Source organism: Myotis davidii, unplaced genomic scaffold, assembly GCF_000327345.1.
Source record: "Myotis davidii unplaced genomic scaffold, ASM32734v1 scaffold328, whole genome shotgun sequence".
NCBI classification, from domain to species: Eukaryota; Metazoa; Chordata; class Mammalia; order Chiroptera; family Vespertilionidae; genus Myotis; species Myotis davidii.
The window spans coordinates 3,666,119-3,677,139 of NW_006300373.1; the positions used below are offsets into that span (position 1 = coordinate 3,666,119).

At 57.6% G+C, this 11,021-nt stretch overlaps 1 protein-coding gene across 1 annotated transcript in view; it reads left to right on the plus strand.

Moving 5' to 3' along the window:
- SLC6A2 (solute carrier family 6 (neurotransmitter transporter), member 2) overlaps positions 1 to 10,190 on the plus strand; it is a 25,629-nt gene extending 15,439 nt beyond the window's left edge. Inside the window, exons 6-12 of the mRNA XM_015572648.1 lie at positions 3,509 to 3,643; positions 4,923 to 5,026; positions 6,089 to 6,213; positions 6,931 to 7,043; positions 8,006 to 8,134; positions 8,571 to 8,670; positions 9,958 to 10,190. Coding sequence (XP_015428134.1) covers positions 3,509 to 3,643; positions 4,923 to 5,026; positions 6,089 to 6,213; positions 6,931 to 7,043; positions 8,006 to 8,134; positions 8,571 to 8,670; positions 9,958 to 10,154 — 903 coding nt within the window. The 3' untranslated portion in view covers positions 10,155 to 10,190. The remainder of the gene's footprint in view (positions 1 to 3,508; positions 3,644 to 4,922; positions 5,027 to 6,088; positions 6,214 to 6,930; positions 7,044 to 8,005; positions 8,135 to 8,570; positions 8,671 to 9,957) is intronic.
- Positions 10,191 to 11,021: the final 831 nt, after the last annotated feature.

Below are 11,021 nucleotides of genomic sequence, written 5' to 3' on the forward strand. Positions count from 1 at the left end.
GCTTGACCCATGGACCACCTCAGGGCAGAAGGTGGAGGTCTGACTCAGGAGGTAGCCCCCAGGGAGCCGGGCTGGCCATCCGGGGGTCCTGCCTGCCTCCCCATCTCACAGCCCTTGGCTGACCTGGCTCTTAGCAGCCACAAGCCTAGGAAGCTGGCACCTGCCTGTGGACCTGGAAGATACTTAGGGGCCATCTGCGCCCATCTGCTTGTAGAAATGGGGAAATGGGGGCCGAGAGAGGGACGGGGGATTCAGAGTGACCGTTGGCAGGGCCAGAGTTAAACCTGGGTCTCAGATATACAACTGAGTGAGTGAGCACGTGGCCTGGTGGTCAGACCGCCCGGGCTGGAGTCCAGGTGCTCTCCCTTCTCCTGGGTGACCTCGGGGTGAGTGGTGCTCGCTTGGCTTTAGTGTCTCCAGCTGCAAAGTATTGATCGTGCCGGCCTCTGGGGCTGTTGGGAAGATGGAGCGAGGGGTCCCCAGTGCAGGGCTGGCAGATGGAAGCTGCTCAATAAATGATCCTTGTCCCTCTTTGTCCCTATCATCAGTCCCCTTGCCAGTGCTCAGTGTGGTTTTTTTAATATTTACTTAAAAATATTATAACCATATTTTTATTGATTTCAGAGAGGAAGGGAGAGGGGGAGAGAGAGAGAGAGAAACATCAATGATGAAAGAGAATCATGTATTGGCTGCCTCTTGCACGCCCCACACTGGGGATCGAGCCCACAACCCGGACATGTGCCCTGGCTGGGAATTGAGCCATGACCTCCTGGTTCATAGATCGACGCTCAACCACTGATAGCCATGCCGGCAGGGGCACTTTGGGGGATGGGAAAAGGCAGAGCACCCTCTCCACTCCTGGCAAAGTTATGGGGTCAGGGAGAAAGCTGGACCAATTCAAAGCCATCCTGAGTTCTAGAGTCTTTAAAGGAAAGATCCTTTTTGTTAACGTTTGAGGTCAAGTCGTAATCCTAGCCGAGTCTTCTCACTAATTTGTCGGCCCAGGCTGGCCGGGCTGGCTTTAGTGACCCTGGGACCCCGTTACGATGAAGAGCATCATTTTCGTAGGAACGATGAATGGGCTAAAATATTTACAGCTCAGCATTTTCTATTTTCTTTTTTTTCTCAGCCCGCCACTCCCCACCACACCAACCCTTCCCACCCTCAGCATTTTCTTAAGTAACATCAGTGCGTTCCCCTCACCCCATGAGTCTTAGGATGTCTTCATTATTAGTGCAAATGTCCCTAAACCCCAGCTCAGGGGATCACCAATGAGAAATCACTGGAGGTTTGTGCCACGCCAGCACGGGCAAGGGTGACCCTGAGTGGGGACGGCTGAAAGGCTTAGAAAAGACAGACGAGAGAATGAAAGCCGGGTCTCGGTGGGACGCTGCTTCTCTGAGAGACAGTGACGCCGCCCACAAGCCGTGTCTTACTTTTATAGCATATGCCATGAGGCAAAGGAAGGGTGTGATCAAGATGTTTACAACATTCTCCTGGGTTTCAGTCCTACTCAACTACATGCACCTGAATTCTATCAAGCCCACATCACTCAGGCACGTGAGGCCATGTGTTCGGACCGTAGGTTCAAGCTCACAACCGTAGCTGTTGGCTGTAATTGTGCTGGGAGGGCCCTGCCCTCCAAGCTGGGACTTGCACGTGGCCACGTGAGGACTGTGCCCTCTCATCAGTCCAAGGCTTGAACCTGTCCAAACACTGTAGCTTGTATCATCTCTGTCTTAGGGGAGACCTTAGAGGTGACCTTGAGCAGTGCTTCTCAACCTTTAGTGCTCATAAGAATCACATGGCGGGCTTGTTAAAACTCACATGCCCGGCTCCCTCCCTGAGAGTGATTCTGTGGGGACGAGGCGGGAATTGCATTTCTGACATGCTCCTGGGTGCTGTTGCTGCTGCTGGTGCAGGGGCCTCACCTTACGTGGTTGGCAAAATGCGGCTCGCGAGCCACATGCGGTTCTTTGGCTCCTTGAGTGTGGCTCTTCCACAAAATACCACGTGCGGACGCACGTACAGTGTGATTGAAACTTCGTGGCCCATGCGCAGAGTTCGGCTTTCGGCCTGGGCGAGTCTATTTTGAAGAAGTACCGTTGATATTTGGCTCTGTTGACTAATGAGTTTGCCGACCACTGCCCTAGGCGATCCTTTGCCTCATGCCTGGATCCGAGCAAGGCTTACACACCTGCAATGACAGGGACCTCAACCCCTTCCCGGGCAGCTCATTTCCTCCGTAGAGAGCTCTATTCGTTAGAAAGCTCTTCTTCTAATGGAGCCAAGGTCTTCCTCATTGGGAGTATTAGCCATTGATTTCGGCACCTGGGGACCATGCAAATTCTAATCTGTCTCCACAGAAACACAGGGTGGAGAAGAACTGGGATTTGAGGGGATAGAGAGCAGGGTCTTCCCCTGGGGCTGATGACTCTTGCCAAAACCAATGGACCCCTCGTTGTTCTTTTCATCTCATGCTCAGAGATAGACCAAGTCTGGCTCCTCGTGGCCAGAGAGTCACTGCAAGTTGCAAATCTGGGAGCAGAGGAGCCTGGGGTGGGGCTGACACAGCCCAAGGGCCCCCTCCCCTCACCCAGCGTGCAGACAGGGCGCACGTGAGCATGAGCGAGCTATTGGCCAAGGATCCAACAGCCTCCCCCTCAACACAAGCTCTTAGGCAGCAGAACGCCCCTGCCATCGATTCTGAGAACTTTCAACAAGACTCCGATCGTTGACTTGGAACACGTGTGCATGGGCAAAGCTTCTTGATGCTTGACTGCAGTCGGGGTCAGTTTAGTCATGCCCTGGTGTATTCCTGAGGAAACTGAATCTATGTTGGGGCCTCAGGCATGGCCAGTGCAGGGCTGCCTTCAGACCCCAGGGGAGATTCCGCAGGCAGACTAGGGATGTGGTGTGTTCTGGTGGGTGGAGTGGTGTTTGACTGGGCTGGGTAGTGGACCTGCAGCTGTTGACATGAGTTGTGGGGAACACAGCAGTTAGGACCCAGCGAGGATATCTGAGGGCGCTCCTTGCGCCTGTCACCGAGGAGTTAGGCCAATTTGGGAGAATAAATCTAGGATTGGTGTGAGGCCGTCCAGATGCAATGACTTCACTTTCGAAGGCATGTTTTTCTCCTTGTTTGTTTTTTGGCAATTTGTTCTCTTTGTTCCTACGCCCCTGGGAGAAATCTAAAGCCTGTGTCTGCAAAGACCCCCCATGTTGCAAGGGAGGGATGGGGGGACAACTGGATAACTTGAAACAGGAGCCTAATTCCTCTATTGATTCCCTCAGAAGATATAAACAACCACTGATTCACTTAATTACTCCAAGTCATTTGTTTATTTATTCCTTTATGCATTCGTTGACTAACTTAGTCATTCACTAACCCTCTGATGCATTACTAACCCACTCACTCATCTATCTACCCACTCAACCATGTACTCACTTAACCATCAAGCTATCCACTTAACCATCTACCCAACTGTCTATCAACCGCCCACGGCAGGTCGTGTGGATCACAGCCACGCTGCCTTACCTGGTGCTGTTCGTGCTCCTGGTCCACGGCATCACGCTGCCCGGCGCCTCCAACGGCATCAGCGCCTACCTGCACATCGACTTCTACCGCCTCAAGGAGGCCACGGTGAGCACCCACGGGGACCACCGCCCGAGGCCAGGACTGGGGAGGCTCCTTGGGGAAGGCAGCCATAGGAACTCTGGCCCCAGCTTCCTGTCTGGGCTGTGGCTTCTCTACCTGACGGTGCGGGTTGGATTTGCACCTGCAGGACTCCACCAGCCCGCCCATCTCCAATGGCTGGGATTCTGTGGTTCTATTGGGGGGCCTTTGTAGACCCCTCTTTTCAAGGGAATGATGCTCTGTCCTGGGGGTTTACCTCTACCCTGTGCCATGGCCCCCCGACCCACCTAGACACCCCAGTCCTATTTCCATCTCTAGTCCCCAGCGCTAGCCTTTGCCACCAACCCATGATGACCGTGTCAGGGGCAGCATTAGCCAGAGGGACACGTAGACCCTCCCACTCCTCCCCACAGAAGGCTGGACAAGATAACCAGGCATAGAGGCCGGGATCTCTCTAGCACAGTGGTTCTCAACCTGTGGGTTGCGACCCCTTTGGCAGTCGAACGACCCTTTCACAGGGGTCGCCTAAGACCATCCTGCATATTAGATATTTACATTATGATTCATAACAGTAGCAACATTACAGTTATGAAGTAGCAACGAAAATAATTTTATGGTTGGGTCACAACATGAGGGACTGTATTTAAAGGGCCAGAAGGTTGAGAACCACTGCTCTAGCACAAGGGCCATTTGGGTGTTTATCACATCATTCGCAGACCATACAAAATTATCAGCTTAAAATGTAGCCTGCTATACTCGGTCAAACACTTGATTACCTCACCCGAATGCCTTGGCAGGGCCAGACCAAATGATTTCGAGGGCCTTAGGCGACCTGTGGGCCGGACATTCCCCACCCCCTGCTTTAGCACCTCCCGGTCTTGAGTGGTCATGAGGAAGCTGACCCTGGACATTCATTTAATGTCCTGATTGTAAAGAACGTTAATACACTAGCCGTTACGGGCTGTGTAGATGGAGTGAGGGCAAAGGGCACGGCCCTCTCAGGAGTTATGGAGATGGTATCTTCAGAAAGGACATGTGCTTCCTGGCGGCTCCTGCCACCCCACACAGGGCTGACTCCTGGGGCCGGTGGGCTTTTACTTCTTCCATCTTTTGAGTGCTGACAGCACACGGCTGGAAGCCTGGAGATCTGAGCCGACTCCGACCGGAGATCTGCTGCCATTTCCCTGGGTCTCAGATCCCTGGGGCGTCCCTGCCCTTCGGGGGCAGGGAGAGGGTCCCCTCCTCGTGGAAGCAGCAGGTGATGGCTTTTCTCTTCTCGTCTCAGGTATGGATTGATGCTGCCACTCAGATATTTTTTTCCCTGGGGGCTGGATTTGGAGTCTTGATTGCATTCGCCAGTTACAACAAATTTGACAACAACTGCTACAGGTAAGACCCTTCTCGCGGCTCTGGAAAGCTCTGAATCTGGGGATGGACGGTGGCAGGGATGGGAGACGGGGCTCTGGTCTGGGACAAGTCAACTTTTCTTCTGGGATGTCTTCCTCCGTGAAATGACCACCTGGGTGTTCCTGAGCGCCGACATGGCCAATGGGGACCTGGTGGACTCATTTCCATTCAGGGCACCTCGGATGAAGCAGATGCTAGGGGAGAGGAGGAGCAAGCGGAAGCCACTAGTGCTGGGATGGGGAGCTGGGACAGAGGGACACTGTGTGGCTTTCAGAGCAGGCAGCACTGTCTGTCCATCTGAGCCCAGGCAGGCAAGGGTGGGATGTCTAGGCTGGTTGGATGAGCGGTGAGTGCCTGGTGGGGCATCAGAGTCCACATGTGGGCACACATGGGATCTCCATCGCTCTCTGTCAAAGGCTGAGGACAGAACCACAACCCCTCTAGGACTAGATAGAGTGGGATGACTGGGTCCCCGGGGGCCAGGCTGTAGGCAGGCTAAGGAAATGGGTGATCTGCCTTCTGACGGGGGATTAGCGAGAGCATGGAGGACAGTTAGGGCTGTGACAGGCAGACACGGGATGGGTGGCATGCATGAAGGGGATGCCATCCCCTCCCAAGCAACACCAGGCAGGTGATAGCTTGTGGCCAGCAAGTTGACTGGTCGACTTGTCTGAAGAGTGTGTCTCAGGGGCTCATGGGACATGAGCCTGCAAGAAAGGTTGGCTCATCTTAGCTCCCGGGTGCCCGGGTGAGAAGTGGGGAGACACTGGGGAGCCATGGGAAGTCAGCTGAAGGGGATGGTGACTCAGTTCCCCAACAGGAATTTGATTCCAGACTCTGGTCTCAGAGTATCTCATCCAGAAGCTGTTGGCCTATCCCTGCACCTGCAGGTCCTCACGCAACAAGGGCAGGGCCTTGGGGCCCACAGGCCAGCAAGGCCACTGGAGGCGTCAGAAGCTGTAGATCCCATAGGTGGCCCAGTGGTCCCTGAGCAGCGTCGGGGGAACCAGGTGACTTGAACTAACAGGGATTCTTCACCCCCAGGGACGCCCTGCTCACCAGCACCATCAACTGTGTCACCAGCTTCATCTCGGGATTTGCCATCTTCTCCATCCTCGGGTACATGGCCCATGAGCACAAGGTCAACATCGAGGATGTGGCCACTGAAGGTGGGTGGGCAGACTGAGCGCACGGGGGAAGCGGGGCTGGGGAACTCACCTTACTCTGCAGGCTGTGGACTGAGGGCTGGACGTGGAGGTTTCCAAACTGCCCACGTGACGGACCCTCTTGCAGTCTGTCCATGGGAATCCCAGGCAGTCCCGGGTCCTGCGGGTGTGGCAGGACCGCCCTCTGAGTGCCTTGCAGCAGGACAGCTTTGGGAGCATCCGCTCTGTGCCAGCAGCCCCTGTGCTGAGCAATCGACATGCCTCCATTCAATTCCCCTGCGTGAGAGTGTGAATAGACCCACTTTAGAGATGAGAAAGCTGAGACCCAGGCTAAGTTGTCCCAGGTCACCCAGCTGGCCAGGCCAACCCAGGGGCCTGTGTCCTTTCCTCCTGCTTCCCATATTCTCATGGCCACAGAGAAGCTGAGGCCTGGGGTGGGGCTGCCTCTAGTGGCCCCTGAGGAGCTTGTGAAGTAAGAGGCTTGCCCAGGGCGGGCAGGAGGAGGGTGCGAGGCACTGCCCTCTGGTCTGGCTGCCAGGGGCCTGCCTCCCTGGTGCCTGGTGAACGGCAGGCCGGGGCTGGCCTCGTCTGTCAGCTCACACAGGACGGACCAGGTACCACGGGCTGGCCTGGGGCCCACGGGGCCTTTGAACGCTCTCCGCCCACCTGCAGCTCAGAACCCCCTTCCCAGCAGTGCTGAGGCCTGGGTGTTTCTTGCAGGAGCCGGCCTGGTCTTCATCCTGTACCCGGAAGCCATCTCCACCCTGTCGGGGTCCACCTTCTGGGCTGTCGTGTTCTTCATCATGCTCCTGGCTCTGGGGATTGACAGCTCAGTGAGTGACCCTGCTCAGGACCTGCCCCCAGCGCGCGCGTGCGCACACACACACACACACACACACACACACAGTACCCAGCCTGAAGTCCCACCATTCAAACTCCTAATTAGCAGTCCATCCCAGAGGCCCTATTTAAATGCAAACAAGGAAGTGAGCCCTCACTCAGAAAGGCTGTCGGATGAGACCGCCTGCCCTCCTCAGAGACCTGTGTGCTCCTGTAGGGTCAAGCCTGGCGTTTGCAAGAAGTCTCAGAGCGGGGCTGGCGGAGGGGCTTCCTCTCTCTGCCTGTCCGTGGGGACATGGCGGGGCAGGGTGCTGAGAAGGGTTCTGAGGAAGGAACCCCGATTTCCCTGAGCAAACGCCTGCCGAGGGGCGAGAGGCAGGTCCGTGGCTGAGCGTGGTGCCTGCGTGCACCTGTCTGCCCTCCCGGGCTCGGTGTCACTTAGGCAAACACGTGATCGTGACTCATTTGAGGCCATTGAATACATGTGCCCGTAGCTGTGGCCTAGGGGACGCCTTCTCGCTGAGGGTGGAGCTGGAGGTGACCACTCGGTGGCCAGAACCCCCGGTGGAAGCTCTGCCTGAAGTCCCAGCTCTGGGGGCTCCCCGCTGGGGGCCGTCTCCTCCAGGAGACCCCATTGGCAAATACTTTGCCTGGGGGTTGGGCATTTTACTTCATTCAAGCTCCTGTGGGCTCATCAGAACCCCCGGGGCTGAGCGAGGGGCAGGAGACAGGTGCCGTCGATTAGGGGAGACGGCGCTAACTCTGCACCCCCCCCCACCCCCGCCCCGTCGTGTCTGAGTCCTGAGTTTGGTTGGAAGGGGGCAGAGTGGGTGAGAGGCTGGGGAGAGGGCAGTGCCTGCCGATTTCCCCAGAGCGGCCATGGAGTTGGTGGGAGACCCCGGGAGGTCCCAGGGCGCCCCTCCTTCCCGCGCCCACCCTGCCGGGCTCCCTGCAGATGGGAGGCATGGAGGCCGTCATCACGGGCCTGGCCGACGACTTCCATGTCCTGAAGCGACACCGGAAGCTCTTCACATTCGGCGTCACCTTCGGGACCTTCCTCCTGGCCCTGTTTTGCATAACCAAGGTGAGCGGGCTGCGCTGGGTCCCCTGGAGCTCGGGTGCTGCTTTTCCCTGCGGTCAGACATTCCCAGCCTCATGGGTGGGGCCAGGTGAGCTCAGGGCGGGGCCAGGCACCCTCAACCCCGTGGCCCGACCCCTAGGGTGACACCCCCCTCTGTCGTCTCCCACCCCTGAGCCCGAGGACCTCCGGGCACCCCTGGTGTGAGAGCAGCGAAAGTCCCTTGATACCCACCTCGCTTTTTCTGGCTGAAACACCCACCCTCAGGCCCGTGACTCCGATGGCCTTTGTCGGGACGCAGACACGTCACATCAGTACAGTAGCACCCAGCCCTGTCCCCCGCGTCCTCACACGGGGCTCTGAGCGAGAGGGGCAGGGGCCGGGGACGGGTGTGTGGTGATGGACGTAACCGTGGCCTCAGGCGTCGTCCCTCCCTGCCCAGGGCGGAATCTACGTACTGACGCTGCTGGACACGTTCGCGGCGGGCACCTCCATTCTGTTCGCCGTGCTCATGGAGGCCATCGGCGTCTCCTGGTTTTACGGTGCGTGCTGGGCCCCGCGCTCCTGCAGACTTCTCGCCCGGGCGCAGAGGGCCTTCTGTTGGCCATGGCGGCCCCTGGCCGGTGGCTCGTCTTTGCATGAACCCCCTTCAGCAGGTGCTGCAAAGGCCCAAAGGCATCCAGTGTCCACTTTGAAAGAGGAGCTCCAGGGGGTAGTGTGTGGCTCTGCTGGCTGAGCCTCATCCATGCTCTGAGAGGTCACTGTCCATTCCCGGCCACGGCACATGCCCGGGGTGGTGGCTCTATCTCTGGGAGGGGGCGTGCAGGGCAGCCGATCGATGTTTCACACACACACACACACACACAAAAAAAAATCAATAAAAAATATTTAAAAATAAATAACGAGTCAAGGGGAATTGGAGGAAGTGGCTGCTCTACAGGTAACTCATTCTAGAGCAGGGCTGTCAGATCCAGCAAAGTGAAGGCAAGGGGCCCAGTTAGACTTGCGTTTCAGTTCAACGCTGTGTGATTGTGCCAGTGTCTGTCCTAGAGCAGTGATGGCGAGCCTTTAGCTTGGCGTGTCCACATTTTGAAAAACCCTAACTTCACTCTGGTGCCGTGTCACATACAGAAATTGTTTGATATTTGCAACCATAGCAAAACAGACTTATATTTTTGATATTTATTTTACATATTTAAATGCCATTTAACAAAGAAAAATCAACCAAAAAAATGAGTTTGCGTGTCACCTCTGACACGCATGTCATAGGTTCGCCATCACTGGCCTAGGCATTGCACAGGTCGTCCGTCAGCCGAGGCCGTGTCCACCGTCTGAGATTCAGACGCAGCGGGGCCTGTGCTGCAGCTGGCGCCCGGCTCTGCCGGGGACAGGGAGAGGCGTGACCGAGTGCCCATGTGTCAGCACCGTTCCTTCCCCCGTGGCCCATCCCAAGGTTAGTCCTGCTCGCAGCCTTTCCTACGAATCGGAGAGAGATTTCGGTGTGAACCTGGGCCCCTCCACCAGACTGAACTCAGGGAAGTCTCGTGTTTAAGAGCACAAGAGGGGAAGCCCAGGCTTCCGAGTCAGGCTGACCCAGGGTGTGGCCTGGGGCATGTGCCGGCCCCTCCTGGGTCCTGTCTGCCTCTGAAAAATGAATCGGAGGGCACGTGGGTGACACTCTCCGTGAGGGTGTCTGCTCCCTTGTGCTGGCCAGAGGGGTGCCCGTCCCCAGGATTAAGTGCCAGGGGTGGCCTCGCTGCCCTGGGGCGGGGCCCTGGGGGTGGGCAGCAGGGGTGGCCGCGGGGACAGGCCTGCCCGTGTGTGCGCAGGGGTGGACAGGTTCAGCAACGACATCCACCAGATGATGGGGTTCAAGCCGGGCCTGTACTGGAGGCTGTGCTGGAAGTTTGTGAGCCCCGCCTTCCTCCAGGAAGAATTAAAATGTATACTTCAGGGTGTCCGAAGAACCAAAATAGGTGCTGCTACAGAATTGGATCCCCCCCTCCAGCAGGATCAAAAAAGGTAGTGTTCAAGTTTCGATCTGTTAGTAGTATTGTAATTCCAGCACACCCTGGGCCAACTGGGTCGGGTGGGGCGTCGCACTGTCCTCCATGGTCCTGGTGCCCGCCTACATCATCTACAAGTTTCTGAGCACCCGTGGCTCCCTCTGGGAGGGGAGCTGGGGCCCGGCCGGTTCTGGGATACAGAGCCCTGCTCCGCGGGCAGGACAGGGGACGCTCAGGCCGCTGACACCATGGGGACTCCCACCCCCACGGGTCTCCAGCCTGGGCCAGGGCCCCGGTGGCTGTAGGGGGGACAGCATGGGAGGGGCATGGAGTCATTCCTGTGGGGGTGAGAGGGGAGACCAGGGTCAGACGGACCCCCCACACTGGCCAGTTGGGTATCCCCTTGAACCTCCATTTCCACACTGGCAACCTGGGGACAATGATCTTGAAGGAAGAGGGAGCGCTTAGCACAGGGGCCGGCACAGGGCCGACATTCTACGCGTGTTCCCGGCCACCGTTCCTGTGGGACTTTAGGGTCAAGTAGCAGGTGGCCCTTATATGGAGGGGAAACGGGGGACGCTGGGCCCTGGGGAGGGTGTCCTGGGCCTAGCTGAGGCCGCCCCCTTCTCCAACCTCCCCCAGAGACTGGCCTATGGGCTCACGCCGGAGAACGAGCATCACCTGGTGGCCCAGAGGGACGTCAGGCAGTTCCAGGTGGGTGCAGCCGGACCTCTCGTGGGGGGGCCGCCGTGTGCTGGTTGCCCTGGGCAGGATCCCACGCCCCACGCCAGAGTCCCAGCAGCAGCAGCAGCGGGCCATGGCTCCCGGGGGCCTGGCGTGCGGGCGGGGTGGGGCTGTCCTCTGCCCCTGCCGGCGTCCGCTGGCCT